A 19,679-nucleotide genomic window follows, 5' to 3' on the forward strand; every position below is an offset into this window, starting at 1 on the left:
TCAGGAGAAAAATGATTATGAAGGCTTCCAAATTTTTTTTACTCCATATTGTTTTAAATTTCAGAAATGCTTTACCCTTTTACCTACAGAATACATGAAGTGGCCTTTTTTCCTGTTAAGGAATGGTTTGGATAATCATGGAAGTAAAATAATCATGTCTTAAATGAAAGAAATTACCATTTGAAAGGACTTGTGAAAGATTAAACTGGAGCTTGATTTGAAACAGCAGTTTCTAGAATCTATGCTAGCTGGTTCTCCTGCTGATGCCTTTTTGCATGGTATGCCATGGTATCCTTTATTCACTGTGTGATCATTGTGAGAATTTTTACTTCTCTGTTGAACTCATAAAGGTATTTTGCTTTTGCTGCTCTGCTTTGTTCAGATGTGTTGTCTGTGAAAAACTTGCCCACACAAAGGAAGAGCAAAGTCATCACATGGAACGATCCAATCACACTTTCTGCCAAAGCTGACCAACTGTCAGCCTCTGCATCAGTCACCATAGACCAGTCACCGTCCAAAACCGACCAAATTGATCAAGACCAGACTCCCAGTGCAAAGGAGGGTGAGGTATGCAAGTCACCTTTACCTTCAGATAAGACTGAGGTCATCCAAGCTGGTGACTCTGGTCAGACCGTGGAACCAACAGATAGTGTGCCAAACCAGGCAGATGGATCTCTCTTGTTGAGCGAGACTGTAGATGTTGGTGATTCTGCCCCAAGCCACAATCCTGACATGGACCCAACCGAAGAGGAATACCTGAAAAGGGAGCAGGAGAGAATAAATCGTGTGGGATCAGAACTGACACTGAATGAACCCAGCTTAGACAATGCAAGTATGAGCTCTGATCCCAAGGAAGAGACTTATCCTCTCGTCGATCCAGATACTTCCGCCGCGAGCTTAGCTCCAGCAGAAAGATCAGAAACTAAAACGATAGAAGTTGACCTGACCCTCTTGAATGCAAAGGACCTGAGTGACGAAAGGCAGGACTTTGAAGGGTCAGAGACTAGTTCCATTTTTGACAGAGAAGACACGGACACCCAGAGCATTACATCGGTCTCCTTGTCGACCAAATCCAAAGTTCAAAAGCAGCACGAGGCAAGTGAGAAGCGGATGCGAGCAATTTATGGGAAGAATCCACGGAGACAGTTGACTCCGCTTGGCAAGAGAATGAAAGACAATCAAAAGCAGCCTCATCGGGCAACAAACCCTGGAAAAGGTGATAGATGACGAGCATGTCATAGTTTGTCAATAATTCTGTTTTTGTTTTGTCCAACACGTTCTGTATGCACCAAATGTAGAGTGAAAACCGTTCTGTGTTAAAAACTGTATTGTGCTTTTGTCCAATCCCGTTACGTTGTGCACACTTATTCTGTTTAGATTATTGAAGCTCTTGCTTACAGGTATGTGTGTAGTAGTCTGTGATACGCAGTGCCTCACACTCAGCACGGAATGCTTTGTGCTGTACGTTAACATCTCTGGCTGTATTTTCATGTGGCATTTGCTGGATACAGACAGAAATTAAAGCAAATAATTTGTGTCAGTTTCCCATGGACCATTGTATTCACACAGTTTTAAGTTAAGCTTGTGTTAAAGGTCAATTTGCTTAAAGTCCGGACTTTGTAAGTCAAAGCACATTTAATCATAATAACATTGTTTGAAGTCTATGGTCACATCTGGTCTAGAGTCTGGTTTTTATACCTAGTCTGAATCTAGTCTTCAGTTTTCAGACTCCTACAACTTTTGGCTCTCCTTGCCTACAAAACATGGCCAGCTCTTTGCCAAACCCAGTCATGATGCCCAGTGAAAACGAAGCAGGTCACCAAAACCCACATCTCTGACTGTTTTAAAAGATCACTAATACCCTGACCATGATGGAGTATTGCCCGTGGATGCATTCCAAATTTCTTCCTTGTTTAGTAACTGCATGCCACTTCTGTTTATTTCTTTTGGAGGTGCAGCTGTTGACAAGTTAATTGTGAAAAGGAAATATTGCAATGAGACCATGATCGAATCACTTGGTCATAGGCGGCAGTAAAACCCTACTTCTATGGGAAATGGCAGTACAGGCCATTTACCAAGTGGCTTCCATAGGGACACATGCCAGCCACAGCTACTCACAAGTCATACAGACATGCATGGCTCAACAACTAAGCTTGCAGTACTATATCCTTTTGTATAGCTTCGTCAACAAAGAAGTCTGTGCTGAAAAAGACACCCAAGCCCAAATCCTCCGTGTCTTCTAGAGGAGGATCAGCAAATAACAAGGACCACAGTGCAGGTCCTGGTAAGGACAGCAGTTTAAGAGGAAGATTCCTTTCAACTTTTCAGAATAATTGTATTGCCTGCTGCAACTCCAAAGATGCTTTCATAGTGAATGCCAGGAAATCTACTTGAGCAATAGCCCTTGGTTGATGGGTCCAAATGATCACTGACTGCACTAGCATAATCTGCTAGCCAAATCCATGTGTATTGGAAAAACAATAGCGAACAACAACCTTGCATGGCCAGGTAATATGCAGATCAGCTGAATCCAGCTTGGTCCAGCTGATTTACATATCATGGTGGCTGAACGAGGTTTTTGTTTGCCCTTACACTGGATGTAGCTTACGAATGACCTTGTGGAGATTTTGGTTACTGGTACATGATTAATGCCTTGACCAAGGCTACTTCAATGTGAAATGCTGATTTGAGGCAACTGGTTTCCATAAAAATACCAGTACACTGTAGGGAACACAGCTTATTCCACAGTGGAGTCATTGAGTTAAATTTTTTATATCTCTGATATTGTTGCTTTTCCGCGGTAGTTTCTGCTCCAGCTGATGAACTTGATCTTCCAGAGCATGGAGACCATGAACCTGACTCAGAAACGAAATCTGTAGTCAGTCAGAGCGCTATGGATTCCCAAGGTATGTTTTCGTCTATTCTAAGTCGTATTATTTTCTCATGAAATTGTATTCATCTATATGCAGCTCCTTTACTGTGGTTATTTCTAAACATTTCCATTATCCTTCTCATCATCCTTCTCATCATTTGAGTTTGCTGCAAGATTCTCAGAGTAAGGAAGTAGGTAATTCATTGACCACTGTCCAGGTTGTTACATGTACCTTCTTACTGATAAGACGTGGCCTGTATGCCAGTTAGATTTTTCTTGTGTTTCATACCATGTTGTTGTTCAAAATTATTTTCAATAATAAATAATTGTTGAAGATTTCACTTTCTTTCTGTACAGGTAACATCTTGCCCAAAAGCCACTCCAGTGCGAGCCTTAATGTGAGTGCTACTCATTTCCCAGATGATGGAGACTTATTGTCACAGCATTTGCAAGGTAAATCTTTCAAAATGTAGGAGGCATTTCCTCTAATGCCAACATTAAAGTAGCTTGGCACATTTGCACACAACCCATCTATTTTCATGGGCGTCTATGGATTGCATTAACATTTTTGGAATAACGGAGAACATCACCCAGGTCATTACGGTGCCTCCTCGTATTTCTGCTCAATGCCTCTTTTTTGGACTTTTTCATCTAGGCATGTACATGGATTGGGTATATGTTCGTCATGAATGGCTACATGGTTGGGAATGATGAGTTTTGCTCACATAATGACAATCAATCCATGAACCCCTTCGCACCGGGAGGTGGCTATAGCCGCCATAAAAATTGCGATCCTCAGCCCGCTTTTCAGCTATTATTCTCGGCCCACGCTCGAGCGAACACGGTGAAAGAAGGCAGACCCAGGCTCTTGTGTACATGGTAATTGGTCTTTGTGTGTAGCCCAGAAATGAAAAGACCAATTTTGCATCATAATCACCAGCTTCACAATAGTCCCCACTTTGAAAAGAGGCAGCGGGAATGTGGAAGGGTGAGTAGTGCCGCATGCCACCGAACAATGAGCCTTTTCATCGTGTTATTCAAAGCGTGCAGAGCACACTGGGCCACAAACGGAGAATTTGCGGTTTGGCAGGTGACCTTCGTGGCCAAGCGAGGCTGGAATTCTTTGAGTCGGCTTTCGGAAAGAAATTCCCGCCGAGAAGGGGTTAAGAAAGTCACGTTTCTGTTTAGAGTCAGTCATAAGGTTGTGGCTTTATATTAGCACCAGTATGGCATTGTTGTTGTGCCAGATTTCAAGTCCACTCTAGGTTGATTTTTCTTGGTTACCCACAAAGAGATCTGCAAAATTCCTGTCACAAACTTGGTAACAAAGACAACAAACAGTACTCCATCTTTAATCTGGAAAGATGGTAGTGTAGATGAAAGTACCTGTAGAAGTAGTCCAGATCTGCATCTTTGGTCCAGAAGTTGAGACAGCCAATGATCCCTCACATGGAGGCACCTCACCACCAGCTTTGCCAGACAAAGTCCCCACAGAGGAGGTAGAGTCACAACCAGATAAGAGGGAGGAAGATGGGGAGAAGTCAACATTCACGATACGGGGACAACAGATTTCTTACTACGTACCTGATGCCTATGTTGGGAAGGAGTTGCCCACAGACGCTCCCAGTCAAATCCTGGAACTTAACTGGATGTAAGAATTTACTTCTACTCTAGAAACCTTTTATATTTCCAAATGCAAGGATTAATTTTTTTGGTACTGTTTCACTGCTCTCTTGCTGCTCTGTTTTAGCAAATTCTAAGCACTTGCACATAGTCCATGCATGCAGACGAAAGTGGTCCTCATATCTCCACCAATTAGGAGCTAGTTTTGCACTGAAACTATTGTTGAAATTCTTTTTTGGGGGGTTGAGAAGTTTAGATGTTTTTACTAAATTGAGAAATTTGCATTTTGCATTTGTTTACGCTAGCTATGGCTACCGCGGTAATGACTGTCGATGCAACATGTATGTCATCGAAGACGGCATTCTTGCATACTTCATAGGGAAGGTGGTGGTATTGTACAGCACACAGGAACACAAGCAGAGGCATTACACACTACATACAGCAGAAATCAAAAGGCAAGAATCTGATAGACTGCAGATAATTTGTGCATGGAGGCACCTTGTGGAGTTCATATCAACCCAGGAAATACAGTTTGTGTCAATGTAGATACCATTTTTATAGCAGCAGAATACCTTAAACAAGATCTGCCAAAAGGCCAGCATAAATCGTGGATGAATGATTTCCTACAGCTGATTTAAGCGTACACGTACCCTGTCAGTTTGTCCTTGAAACAAAATCTAGAGTCAGCTCTGTTGGACATGAACCTGCATTTTTTTTTCCACTGTGATTGTGCCCATTTTTAAACTAGTATTTTGTGCAAATTGCACCAGCGAAGGCAACACCTTGACTAAAAATGCAAATTCATAGCAAGGTTTTCTTGCATTATGTCATAGTCTAGCAGTTCACAGCAGCAACATTATCTTGGCAAGTGGGCAAATGGCTGGACCAGAAGATTCTAATGTACAGGTAAGATATAGCTCCCTCCTAGTCCATCTTCCAGCGTACATGTAAAGAATTGCATTTCATTCATTTATTCTCCATGGATAGGAAATCAGAGTTTATTCAACAGTTCACTTTTTAGCTCCTGTATGAACCATATGATAAAAGTTGGCACTGCTGCTAGTAAAAACAGTAATTAGTTACTGTCTAACTTTAGTTCATTTCAATTCAGTTTAAATCTCTTATTTTTACTGATGGATCAATAGAATTATTGAACATATTCAAATTGTGTATTGATCAGCCTTAACCAACTGCATTTTTTGATGACTGAGTTGAAATAAATGAATAATTAATGTGCTTCCCCCACTCCCTCCAAAAACTCATGTTGGCATAATTCATCATATAAAATGGATTATGAACACTACCATTTAAATACTGAGTCAAATGTTACAACAGCATAACAGTTAGGAAATGGCCGCTTATGTCCACAGGCCTGTATACATGTCTGGAGTGCCGAGACACTGGAGACGCTTTATGTAGCCGGAGAAGGTTACTTTGAGAAAGCGGTGCTGTGTGTGAGCTTCTGCAAAGAAGAGGTAAAAAAAAAATGCTTATTAAAAAGGCCAACCGCCTGCCTTGTCAGGACACATATGGACATTGTCACGTGGGCAGAAGTTCCAGTGACAGGCAGAAGCTTCGTACTCTTATTTATGTTTGTTTAGTTTAGGTGAGACTGAGTTGCACATTACACTTGATGACTAATTAACACACTCATGTGTAAGTACTGTAGACAAATTCTTGAAGCCTCCCTGAAGCACTTGGGACAAGGTATGCTTTTTAATGGGAGTACTTACATTTCTGTTTGTAATGGTGCCCTTTCCAAGATGAGTTATCTCAACAGCCAGACTGTTTTAACAGTCCCACTTCTAACATGCTCCGTAGACCTCAAAGTGAATGAACATGTACATGTATTCTGTAAGAAGCTCTCATATTCAAGAGTTTTGAAACTATTATCAGACCACGATCCACCCTTCTTTTATCGCGATGAAATATTGAGAATTTTGTCCTACTTTTATCTTAGCCTTTTGAGTGAGTGATCTGTCTTTTTGCACTCTTTTTTGTACGTGACTTATTTGGAACTATATATCTCTTATTAAATGCAGGACTATCTTGTTGCTGTTGATGATAATGAAGAACACACAATGTCTGTGTGGCACAGCTCATCTGGAGAGAGGCTGGCTGAGAAAGTGGTAGGTTACTAATCATTCAACTCTTCTAATTTTTTCTTATATTGCTTATTGCATCTTAGCCGCGTCATACAGGCTAGTCATGCTGCTGCAGATATTTTGGGCATGGATTGCTTTACACTTAGGATGCACTTGTTCAGAAAAGACTCCTACGGCCAGTTATTTTGTACAGTACATCTGAGGGTATGGCTGATGCCTAGTTACTGGTACCACATATCCGATAGGTCTATAAATTCAAACTTATTGAATGTGCACGATATAGGCCAAGTTTGATCAGTGACAATTTGTTAACCGTTGGCTGATGTTGCCTGACGGCCAGTACATATTTCATGCATAGGTTACCAGTCAGAATCAAGCATCGGTTGACATTTTGTCACTGATCAAACTTGCCCATATATACCTGTGCATCCCCACCTCTCACCATTAGTTCATCATGCTCCAGAGATGGATCATGACTGAGGTCCTTGATTCCAATCATAGACTCATATCACTCAAATGACACTGACTCAAGTCAAATGTACAAGTTACACTGACTTGAATCACTGACTTGGATTTCAGTCTGAATGCCAGTCAGAAGTCATACAGCTTTCGTTGATCGTACCCTTCGGTTTGCAGCTGCTGACTGAAGTTGTTTGCCAGGTTGCCTTCCATCCCACTCACCCACACCAGCTGGTCAGCATTGGCAAGGAGCATCTTTGCTTCTGGAAACTGCAGAAGGAACCCTACACCATCGAGGAAACTATGATTGCCAACTATGAGGTCAGTCATACAGTTGTAAACCTTCTTCCATAATTGAGAACAAAGAATGATCTAGCAATTTCTTTTTGTCAAATCATACAGTTACTGTGTTTAGATAACTAATGTAAGTTGCTTTGATATTTTGGTCGATGCCTGTGGGGGATGTCTTCTTATTCTCAAACTTGTAAAGAGTAATAATAAAGCTATACTTTTCCACACAGTTATAAAATATCTGACTTGCTTCATCAATTCAATAATTTTATAATGTAAAACAAATTTTGGTTTCACAAAATTAAAGTTTGCCATTTTTGTTATGTTCCATGTTTCAATATCAGACTAAGATGAAAGCCAAGTATGTCATCTGCCTCACATTTCACCCAAATGGTGCTCTCTTAACGGGTGATTCAAATGGGACCATCTACCTGTGGCACAAAGATGGCAACACTATTGCTCACACTATAACTCACGCTCACAATGTAAGTACTACTGAGAATCGATTACGAGCTATCTCTGCAGATGTCCAGGAGCAATACCATCAGTGTTAATGAAGCAACACTACCCCTTGAGGTGCAGAACTGCAGCAAGACTAAAGCCAATCAAAGGAGCTCCTCTACTACTAGCGAACTTTAACTTGTGGAATCACAAACATTCAATCTCTTGCTTTTGTTGTGTATGTGTAGTCTGATGATAATGTGTATATTTATTTATCAACTATTAATTTTTTTCATTGCATGCAAATCCTGAGCTACTATAACAGAATGGCATCTTCAGACTATTCTTGTGCCTTTTGTTCCTTTTTTTGGCAGCAGATGTTGCACAAAGCAGTTTTTACTTAATGAGGTTGAACAGCAAATTCAGATTTCAAGACGAGTTTTGGGTTTATGATTGTATGCTGAAATCATGAATTGGCTCAAATCTTCGTTTTGATTCTTTAATAGCCGAACCAAGAGGCCTGAACTCTGGTTTCATGTTGGTTTGTCTTTTAGGGTCCTGTGTTTTGGATGATGTATGTGAGGAATACATTGATATCAGGAGGCCGAGATGGAATCATACAGACATATTCCCTGAGTTCCAAGGGAACTGAGTTCACTGGAAAAATGCAGGTTTGAAAATTTGAATCTTTTTATACCTGATACCGACGTGTTAAGTTCTCTTATGTTGCTTATGGACATGGACGAGTGGATAGTATTGTTATTTTAGCCGTAATAAAAAGTTAATAATAATAAATAAAAAAATTATTGAATCGTTAGATATCATTTTAAGCCCATTGACATTTGTTTTGAGAGCTTTCGCATTGTTAAGTAATAGGTGTACATCACATTTGTGGATACTGCATTTGATTATATTTCCATTCCCTTCTTGTTTTGGCTTTTTGCTTTTTGGTTAATTAGTTGCCCAGTGTGGAAGGGGGTGTACGCACTATCCAGACGCACAGGAAGACAATGTACATTGGGACCACATTGAATTGCATCCTGAGTGCAAACATCTCTTTATCCGGGAGTGGTAGCCCCATCATCACAGGAGCTACTGTCAACAATGCTCCAATCACACAGGTGAAAAATCCAGGATTTTGTTTATGTCAATTGAATGTTGAGACCCTATCAAATGAATCCATCACATTCTTCTCCTGCCGCGATATTAAACAAAGCCCATCACTACTTTTTTGGTCAAAATTCAAAGAGGTATTTTACTGGGGAACTTTTAAATTTTGGACAGAAAAAACTTTGGAAATTTAGCATTTATATTGCAGTGACAACACACAGGAAATTTAATCACTCTAAAAAGAAAACTGAATTAACCACTTCGTTCCGGGGCATTTTTCAACGTTGATGATGCTGGACCGGCATGACTATCATTTTTTCCGTTTTCAAAATCCTTCAAAAATTCATCAGTCCATTTAACGGTCGTTTATAGCCGCACAAAGTAATCTGTAGGCACTACCGTAAGTTGACAGGTGACCTTCATTGACGCCCGAGTATTTCAGCCAGGCCTGCAGCCTTGTAAACAGAGCCCAGATTGTGCTGTGTTATACAACTGTCTTTTGTTCACGAACCTGGCACAGTGCGCTGCTGACCTCTTTTCAATAGGGGCCAGACTAGCGTGCAGCGGTGCTGTGTGGCTCATCGCTGCGGTGGTGGAGCACTTTTGTCCCCGGTGGTAATCCGCTTGCTCTCAATGTCCCAAACCCTGGTATACAGTTTCAAAATAACGCTGGATTATCACCACTTTTGAGAGTGAAAAATGCCGGTAATGCCCAGCAGCCTGGTCTTTTTTTCGGAGTACGGTCTTTTGTTACAGGGCCCTGTTTCCTTTGTCTGAGTTCGGAGACCCCGGCCACGCATATAAACCATACGGCCCCGATTTCGGAGTCCCCGGCTGGGAGTGGTTAACACATAGAGAAGTGCAATAATTTATCGCACTTTTGCTAAACATAGCATTATCTTATCCTTTTCAGCCTGGGTTAAAGTAGACTCAAGTTGCATCGTTAAACTTCATGGTCATTGTCTTGTATAGTGTTTTGATTGACCTAGAGGAGTCAAATGACTTGTTTAAATGGTTCTAGGGACACTATGATGAGGTGAGATGCATCGCTCCTCACCCTGTCAAAAAGGACCACTTCTTCACGGCTGCCTACGATGGCATTGTCTGCCTGTACGACGCTGCTCTCCACAAGGCGATCTGGAAGTATGTTGTGAAGGGTATTAACAGCACTTGCATGGACGTCGGCCCAGATGGAGAAATCATCATAATTGGGGCCAAGGATGGACAGTAAGTTTGTACATCTTCTCTGCTGTCTGTGTAGATTCCAAAGCATTATAGCTGTCCTTGAAAGTGTGCTGACTTACATAGGAATTTATCCCCATGTCATGAATAGAGTTGATGTGCATATTCATATTTTTCCTGTAAAACATCCTTTAGTACATTGCTTGCCTGCAGGTGTTTGCAAAATACAGGATGGCATGCCATGCACTGATGTTGTGGTTACCCCCAAGAGAATAAAGTTCATAGCAAATGCCAGGCCTGCCCAACAGACTGCCAATGATAAGGCCAGATTATCCAGTTATAGGACCTTCAAAAAAATTGGGGGGGGGGGCTTCGAAACATGCAAGGGCCCACAGAAAACACCACTGTGTTTCATAAAACTCCTCATCCACATGAACATTAACTGGTTCACATACATGTACATGTATATCTCTTCAAATTTTTATTTTTGGGGGAAAGCTTCGAACTATTGAGTACATAGCTTGTAATGTATAATGATGCTGTGTAGCTTGACATCAACATGAAATGCAAGTCTCCACTGCTTACTGTTGCTATGAAATTGGTACTGATTTGCCTTGGGCAGAGTACTGTAGGACCCACATTGTTGAGCACCTTGGTGCCTAGGGCCGATGACCCACTCAATCAGGCCCTGCCAGCAATTTTTTTTGTCCTAACAAAGTTGCAGTACATTTGGCCCGTTCGCTCGATATTGGATATTGCTGAGAAGGAAATGTGAAGGATTGGAGTGCAGAACTTAGCAACATGCCACCTTAAAATCATTTGTCAAACAACAGGTCTGCATGGCTGATGCTAACATACTGCACCCAGACAGCTCTATTTATTAAGTGCACGCATGTGTTTTTCTTTAGTTGCCTAGTAAACTCTTGAAATGAGCCCAAATATTCCCATGTAAAATTATTTTTTAAGATCACTTTCACCACATGACAATTGGACCCTATAAAAGGCATACGATGTAAACATGAAAACATTTGTAGCACATGTTCTCTCAGCCTGTTTTTGCCGTGCATTGATTTGATAACCTCCCCACATCTTTCCTTCTCCTCCCTATTCGCCATTTATGCACCTCCTTCCCTGCCTTGTTGCTGTGGTGATATCACTGCATGACATGATTTGCATGGTTCCCATCTCATGACCAGTAAAGGAAACAGGTAACACTGATAATTTCCACCTAATTCTCCTGTTTTTCCTTCACACATTATTTTCATACAACTGAATGATTTTGATTTTGTTTTGTAGTTTGTTCCCAGTGTAATTCCCACTGTAAGAAAATTCTCTCATGACAGCACTAGTGGTGTGGTAAAAATCAGTGGAAAAACCTCCTGACTGAAAGTTTACTCCTCAAATGCATATTGGGAAGCCTGAAAACACAGTCCAGGCACAAATCCAGTAATGGCACTCCTAGCATTTAGCACCTTGTGCATGTACACGTATACATTATTTCACTTTGCCCTTGTTTCAGCATTACACCTTCAGTGCATGAAATTTCAGATTTCATTTTCTGAATGAAGATTTCAGAATTGATGCACACCATGATTTTGAGTGGAAGGACAGGATTTGTACATATTGAGAAACAATCAGTAAATTGACATTTTGCTTCTGGGGATGGCTAGGGCACTTACCACTACTCCCCAGAGTCTCATTCTCTTGTACCATGTTGCCTTTTTGATAAGACTGGAGAGGCAGACTTGAAAAGTCATGAACATTTCAGAAATGCCCCAAAATGTTACTGAAGTTCAAATTCTCAAACCCAGAACCTCAGAATTTTCAGTTCAGAACAGGAAATAACCTTCTGACCTGTGATACTGGTTGTAAACCTCAGGAAACCTCTGATTACTTTGTATTGCTTGCCCTCCAAGAAACACTGTACTTCCTTTCCTCAATTTACATGTCAAAAGATGACATCAACATTTTGCCTCAGCCAGTGAGTGCAGCAATAAATAAATTTACACTAGCTGATATTTCTTTGTTCTTCCAAATAATAAACATGGATATTTGAACTGAAAAGAAAGCCAGATTTCTGGATGAATGCTCATGTGACTTGTGACTCATTATGAGTAAACTGTCTTAATTCCATCTCAGACTGCGTTGGTCAAGCAGTGTGTATAATACATGTAAGCCAGTGATTTGTTGTTTGGGGGCTCAAACTGGAATTTACCCCTAAAGAGCTCATGCTGCTCACCTCCCTCCCCCCATTGAGCCACAGGGAACTGGGCTTTACAGCTATATCAGAGCTGATAGTTTAGGTGTATGTTGTATCTTTGTTTTTTGGAAAGAAGGAAAAAAAAAAACTTTGGTAAGGCTCAAACCCCTGAGCATTTTCTTGAACTGAAATCTGCTTTACAAATATGTACCAATGCACAAAGCCATGAATAGGGTAAGGAAAAGGGGGAAAGGAATCATAACAAAGAAGAGTGGTGTTTGCATTCTAGTCTGTTGTGAAAACAATCAGGGACTGAACATTAAGAATTATAAAGTGCTGTTTGTTTTGGCAGCATGGTTGTACTGACAGTTGGGGAAGAGGAGGTCCAGGAGACAAACCGTATCAAACTTGGTCGGCACCCTGTGTCATTCATTAAATTTGCCCCTGGTAAGTCGTTCCCCCTCCCTCTTGGCTTTCTGTCCCAACTGCCACATTCTGAGTATGCCTTTTCATTGTGTGCATCACATCCGCATGGCAAGCCAAAGAGTGAAGTTAACAGGAGTGAAATGGTCAAACACGCGGGATACAAAATGGGCCAAAACATACTTATATGGAAAGGCTGCCATCGGCTGGTAATATTTTAATTGACTAACAAATGGACATATTAAGATACGACGATTTCAAGATGTACCTTGTGACGGGGAGATGTTAATTTTTAATAATGTTATTAAAAAATTAACATTTCCCTGATGCAAAGTACATCTTGAAATAGTTTGCCGTACCTGCTGCTACATCTGACTCGGACCACCCAGCTGACCCTGGCAAGCTCGGTAGTCCAGTGGTTAAGATGTCTGCACAAGTAAGAAGGAGGTCATGGGTTCGAATTCCACCCAAGTATTGCTTGTATTTTTGCAAGCCCAGTCTCTCATAGACACCGAGCATACAGTGTTATGAACATGTCGATGTAAGGGCAAGACCCGTTAATAAAAATTAACAAAAAAAGCTAAAGAAAAATGTGCAGAAATTTATGCTCTTCATAAAGATTATTGGTGTGCTAAATAAAAGAAGCACAACATTTTTCAGGCTTGCAATCTTACCTAGAATTGAATAATTTTGTTTCATTCTTGCATCGCATTTTTACCATTCATACTTGCAGTGAGTAATACATATGCTGACCGTGAATGACTTGCTTAGCTAGGCTTAAGGTTCAGTTCAACAAGTGAGAGAGCAAAGACAAGAATTTCCATGGAAATAATGCCAGTTGGAAGCTGTGCTGTACTAATTATCTGCTCCGAGCAGAACAAAAGAGGGCATGTTTTTGGTACTCACCGCATAGGCACGCCATGATGAGGCATGTATGGTCTTTGCGTACACACAGAACGTTTACAAGAACCTGTCTTTCTTTTCGCCGGTTGGGGTGCACTTCAGCTCGGGGCAGATACTCCAACCAGTTAAACCTGGTCGAGGATGCTAGCTGCAAGAAGTAAACATGCACGCATACATTCACACAAGACAGATTTCTTGCTCAAGTCGGTGGTTGTGAGTCGACCTGGTTGTTTTTGAAGAGGAGTTTTAGTTGGAATTTTCCAAATTTTCCTTGATGTCTTCTGCATGTAGGAGGAGAGGTCTTTGCTGCCAGCTGCGGTGACATCATTCTCATCTTGAAAGCAACAGATACTGGAAGAAAAATTGAGCCAATGGGAAAGTGTGAGGGTCACCAGACTCCTGTAACTGGATTTGACTGGTCTAAGGAAGAGATTTCTGGCAGGCTTGTACTTCAAAGCAGTTCACTGAGCCAGGAATACATATGCTGTGAGTTGGTTTATTTGTTGCTCCAGTTTGGAGCAATTTCCTTTTTAGCTACACAATCAGTTTAAAGAAAATTATTGTGTTGAATTGGCAAGGTGAGGTGGCTGGAACTGATTCTGCAAATGATTTATTGTTTTTTATTTTGTTTTTTGCATAAATCATTTCAATCATTTAATTTTAAATCATATAAACCATTTTAATCATTTAATTACTGGCAATTTTTCAGGGGACACACAAAATTTCCAGGCTCTTAGCTGTTCCTCTGACTACAGGAACATCACTTGGAAATCACACAACTGTACAGCAGGATTTACTGTGGCTGGTAAGTGCAAAGATGTCAGTGCCCTAGCAGTGAAAATGATTAAAACAATTTGGGGCATCTCTGTATGAAGAATGCAGTCTTGTAATTTAAGTATGCAAGACATACATGTACATACTGCAATCCACTTGGAGCGGGAACAATAGATGGCGTGCTTTCACCTAGTAATGATTGTCCTTTTGATGGGAACTAAAGCACATGTGCACAGATTTATGTATGGTCTTTTGCATGTGGGCTGGGGCACATACATGTACACAAGCCTGATTGAAAACTTCCTACCAACCTGTCTCTTCTTAGTCTAGGTAACAGATGTTTGCTTATAGATGACGTATCCCTGGCCCCATGCACATGCCATTCTGTATAGGCTGAAATAAGTGTAGTTGGGTTGAAGTCAGCTTGTATTCGTTTGTGTATGTACCATGCGAAACTAGAGCAAAGCATATTTCCCAGTCTGAAACACTCTTGTACATGCTTTCCATGGAGGTTGCCAGCAGCTGGTCAGCTGATCTGGTCATCTGACAAAGAATGATCAGCTGACACCTATTAACCAATCAAAAGAGCGTGCAGCACATTTCCGCTCCAAATGACGCCACAGTTTTTAACTCGAGTCAACTCTTACTGGCTAGTGGATGGGAGCACATTACTTTTGCATGTTCACCACTTTGTTTTGGAGTGCAGGCCTGTTGAATAACAGATGACACTCAATCATACTGATCTCTTCTGTGCTGGTGACAAAGTTTTGAAGTCCAGACAGATAGGATGACCATAAATTTCCTAAATAAACAAGTTTGTAAGCTACGAAGACCTGTATATGAAAAAAGAAAATTACATGTATTGTATACATATTCCTCAGCACGATTTTACTTTTACTTTGGCAAGGTATTGCTTTTGTGTACATAGTAAGGTTTTGCGTTCATGTACACAAACTTAAGCTAAGGTGTATGTCAGAGTGGTAATGACTCGAGTCAATGACTTGACTCAAGTCCGACTTGAGTCACAATTTTTGGCAACTCGACTTGAGTCCCACTGGATAAATGACTCGGCTTGAGTCTCTGCAACCAAGTGACTCGACTTGAATCTCTCATAGAGATTCGACTCAAGTACAAGCTTATAAGACTCAAGTCTCAAAAGAATTAAAAGCGAAATTTTAGTTGGCTAGATACCTGTCACTCTAATTTATTTTTTGTATATCTAAATGAAAATAAAAATACTAAACAGTGACTTACATGTATTGTAGTTGTTTTTATTGTTTTTGGTTCAAAAATTTGTGACTCCAATTGACTCGAACTCAGTACTCAACTCAACTAAACAAAGTGACTCGGCTTGACTTGTTGATCCAATGACTTGACGCGTCACCATGTTAAAATGACTTGACTCAAGTCTCCAAACTGAGTGACTCGTTACAACACTGGCATATTTACACAAAAGCAAAATCTTCAATGCTAAGGTGATGAAGATGCACATAAAATTAAATCTTGCTAAGGTATACGAACACAAGTGAAAAAGGTTTTTGCTATGTCATATACTGGTCTTCATAGTAAGTAGTTGTAGTAATTTTCTTTGCATTACCCTTGTACTGTGGCTCATGGTATGCTGTGTCTTCACTGACATTTGGAATGTATTCTGTCAACAGGTGTGTGGGAAACCGATGAAGACAGCCATGTGGTAAGGAGCATTGACTGGAGTGAGGAACGGGACCTGTTGGCCACTGGGCTTGACAATGGTGTGATATCTCTCCATAGGTACCCCTGCACAATCCAGCTGGTAAGTCTGGTTTTGGATTGCGATCCCTACAGAAACACCTGTCAGGTAAAGACAATAACACCATCCTCCCCATTTGACTCCTAAAATTTTCATGGGGCTGATCCCTAAACCTGTTTCGAATATGTTGTGACATTGTGTATTTTTATATTTCTTTACACATGCAGTCTCTTTTTTCAGAGAGAGACCTTAAAGTGTAGGGGGTGGAATCTGCCCATTCTCACTTCACACTTACTCCAATATAGTCTTAATCCATTATCATCGTAATGTGAAACATTATATTTGTTAACTGCATCACTCAGCAGTCTGAGTGGTAGGTTACAGGGAGGATTCTACCTCCTCTAGATGTCACCCCCATTTTGCGCCTACTTTTTAAAATGAAACAAGTTATAACATAAAGAACTTTACCAATAACTTTATCAATGTAATTTTGTGATTGTTGCAAAATGGAAATAAAAAACCAAATCTTTGGAAGAGTTCTTCCAGTAACATTTTGCAGTCTTTTTAAAACAGTTTTATGAATATGGGACATGATTCATATGTCCAAACACCATTTTCTGTGACAGGTCAGCCCAACCATTCCTAATGACATGCTCAAGGCCATGCACTACAAATGACCGTTACAATCAAACCATGTATTGGATTGAATTGAATTTTCAAAGATATATACTCGTAGTAGGTCTCATAACATGCTTGACAGATGAGTTCTCTGAGCAATCCCTCCCCTTGCCAGCTGTGGTCCGAAAAAGTACAAAGGTGCTTCATCAACTTGTTCTGAAGTCCTGCTGGTTTTACTCTGTTTAAGGTAACATGGTGTTTCTTCCTGTAGTGAATCAATAAAGAACTTTATTCCATATCAGACTGCCAGGAAAAGTGTCCACGCCCACAGCACGGCTGTCCCCTGCGTGCGATTCCTCCCTGACACCACAACGTTCCTGTCTGCTGGAGGCTCAGACTGCTCAACCATCCAGTGGAGCATTCAAAGTTAAGCAATGCCTACAGTCGTCATATAGCACAATATTTGCCCCATGGTAGAAGTCCCCCCCCCGTGATGGAGAAAGATGCTGCTGGGCGTTGTTCCAACTCTGAAGACTGTACATTCCCACAGAAACTGGTCGTATATGCTCAGCATGGCCTGTGCCAAACTTGCATGAACCTGTGTGGGGACAGGGTAACGTCATTTCAGACTGAGGGCCATTGCTGCTCTGTGAAAACATGCCAACTTAAGCTCATAGGCCAGCACAAGGGTTGAAGTTGCCAAGAACATTCACAGTAGCTTTCGGAAAATTCAGAAGACCCTAATTACTGATATTAATCAAGAATGTATGTCAATTACCATGGTATGACCCAATGGAGGATGGCTGTTGATAGTAAAAAGTCTGTATTCATTTTTAGTCCTCAAAATGCAATTTTGAACAGCACTGAAAACCTGCGTTTTTCTGTTGAACAATACCTCAATAGGATAATTGGTCCTAAATTCATGTCAGCCTTCAGAGTGGAACATTGTACAGAAGTGTAGCATATAGTTACAGAAACCCATTTTGATCAAAATTCTCTCCCAATCAATTGTAAGATGATCTAGTGTTCCGATGAATTTTGTAGGTAAACATATATGTCTTAATTCAGCTGGATAACATGGGGAATCTTTTCTGTAAAGAGCTTAATTTATCAGTTTGAAGACTGCTTTTGTTCAGTGTTTCACAGCATTTTCCAGATTGTCCAGAGGTTTTAAATTTCAAGATAGCCTCTCACCGTGCCAACTAACAATTTGAAATCACTGTGAAATGTAATCAGGCCTTACCTGTATTGAAGCCGAAGGTGAAATTACTCACCAAATATTACATTTCTAAAGAAAAAGAACTAAGCAAGTTACAAATTAAGATGAAAAGAGCGTGAAAGTATTGCAAATATTTTGTTTGCATTTTGTATAAAGTAAGAGAAAAAGTATTTATTTCAATTGGTGAGAAATTATTTCACTGAAACACTGTAGTTATATGAGCTTCAGTGGTTATTATATTTATAAACAGTCTGTCCCCCCTTACAACTCAGTACCCTTCTAGAAAATTTGCAAAACCAAAGCATGGAATCATGATTAGATGTTTTACTAACTTACAAGCTAATTAAACTTATAATCTTAAGAAGGGTATTGAGATTATCAGCTTAATAAACTTACTATAAATACTAAATAATAATATAAATAGAAGCGTATTAAGCTTTTCAGCTTAATAAGCTTACTATAAATAAACATTATGAAGCTTAGGGACAAAGTATTTTCATATTATCACTTTGAGTGCATTTCATAATTTTATCACCTCTCGTGAAATAAAAATGCAAATCTCATTTAAACACATTCACATTGTGCTGGTACACACTTGCATTAACACTAAAGGTTTTCGTGGTTGTGGTTAACTTGTACAATGAGAATATACCAGTGATTTAGTTGATCTCCAAAATTTTGGCTGGCAGACTGAACTAACCCACCCCAGGCAATTTCTTTGTTTTGTACTTGGGAGGACACCGTTTTTGACAGTAGTTCAACATGGCATGCCTTACACAAGCTTTTGCTTTTTAGGATTGGCCACCTCTTCTTGAATTAATCTTCTGATATGTTATTCTTTTACATCTCATGTAATAAGCCCAACCATGAAGAGGAAATAAATATTACTGAAAAAATGTATATGAAACTTATCGCTTTGAACATTTTGGACAGATGTCTTTAGAATAATACGAGAAACCCCAAACTGTTTTATGCAAATCCGAGTATCATACATTTTTTGCTCGAAAGCCGCAATAATGATTTCAGGGAATTTGGGTAAAAGTGCGTTTTTGATCGCTTGCGTGTATAAAATATGGAATGTGAAAGCTAAAAATAATTGATAATTGAAGGCTCCGTAATGTTCAGAGAAAATCGCAAATAAACTGTTTGAAATTCAATGGCATTTGTTGAAAAGGTTCTCTTCATGGTGTCAGATGCCGCACCCATTGGGAAAAAATGAAAATAAAAACGAAAAAAAAAGGAAAAGAAAAAAAGCGAAAGAACCCTCCCAAAATGAAACGAGGACAGGCAAAACCCCCAATTTGTTTGAGAAAACCCTCAAAATCGATCAATCTGAAAATTTCAATAGTTTATCAGTTCGTTGTTAATGAGTGCCCCCACCCTCCGCCGGAATTTGTTCTCCCCCCCAAAAAAAAGTTGTTCCCCGGAGAAACCGTTTCGACAACCATTGTCAGTGTCCTACTTGGGTGTACATGTATATGCTCTTGTGCTTTATTGTAGAAATCAGGGTTTTGTCTCCTCTTTGGGAGAAAAAAGAAAGTGGACAGTTATTTCAAAACCAGGAGCTCAATTTTAAGAAAAAGTACTACATCTTTAAAGCCCCACAAAATATGCACCGGCGAACATTTGAAGTCACACTTTTTCGGACCCATAAACCGGACCACCAACGTTCAACCGTCACTAGACACGTTGCCCATGAAAAGCTTCAGCATTTCAGAATCGGTATACCT

General features: G+C 40.2%; 1 protein-coding gene across 7 annotated transcripts in view; it reads left to right on the forward strand.

Moving 5' to 3' along the window:
* Positions 1-19,106, forward strand: part of LOC110984174 (uncharacterized) — a 43,659-nt gene extending 24,553 nt beyond the window's left edge. For 6 of the 7 annotated variants that reach the window (XM_087139848.1, XM_087139854.1, XM_087139851.1 and 3 more), the window contains 19 exons: positions 383-1,216; positions 2,180-2,284; positions 2,805-2,906; positions 3,230-3,325; positions 4,295-4,523; positions 4,801-4,950; positions 5,329-5,401; positions 5,866-5,970; positions 6,538-6,624; positions 7,237-7,380; positions 7,695-7,835; positions 8,346-8,462; positions 8,751-8,912; positions 9,923-10,128; positions 12,636-12,730; positions 13,901-14,095; positions 14,319-14,414; positions 16,045-16,175; positions 17,033-19,106. In XM_087139848.1, the coding sequence (XP_086995974.1) occupies positions 383-1,216; positions 2,180-2,284; positions 2,805-2,906; positions 3,230-3,325; positions 4,295-4,523; positions 4,801-4,950; positions 5,329-5,401; positions 5,866-5,970; positions 6,538-6,624; positions 7,237-7,380; positions 7,695-7,835; positions 8,346-8,462; positions 8,751-8,912; positions 9,923-10,128; positions 12,636-12,730; positions 13,901-14,095; positions 14,319-14,414; positions 16,045-16,175; positions 17,033-17,161 (3,197 nt within the window). In that variant the 3' untranslated portion in view covers positions 17,162-19,106. The remainder of the gene's footprint in view (positions 1-382; positions 1,217-2,179; positions 2,285-2,804; positions 2,907-3,229; positions 3,326-4,294; positions 4,524-4,800; positions 4,951-5,328; positions 5,402-5,865; positions 5,971-6,537; positions 6,625-7,236; positions 7,381-7,694; positions 7,836-8,345; positions 8,463-8,750; positions 8,913-9,922; positions 10,129-12,635; positions 12,731-13,900; positions 14,096-14,318; positions 14,415-16,044; positions 16,176-17,032) is intronic. The other variant, XM_087139853.1, reaches the window with a different exon arrangement.
* The last annotated feature ends 573 nt before the right edge of the window (positions 19,107-19,679 follow it).

Source organism: Acanthaster planci, linkage group LG08, assembly GCF_054643075.1.
Source record: "Acanthaster planci isolate LZ-2023a linkage group LG08, COTS_SCS, whole genome shotgun sequence".
In the NCBI taxonomy this organism is placed as follows: domain Eukaryota; kingdom Metazoa; phylum Echinodermata; class Asteroidea; order Valvatida; family Acanthasteridae; genus Acanthaster; species Acanthaster planci.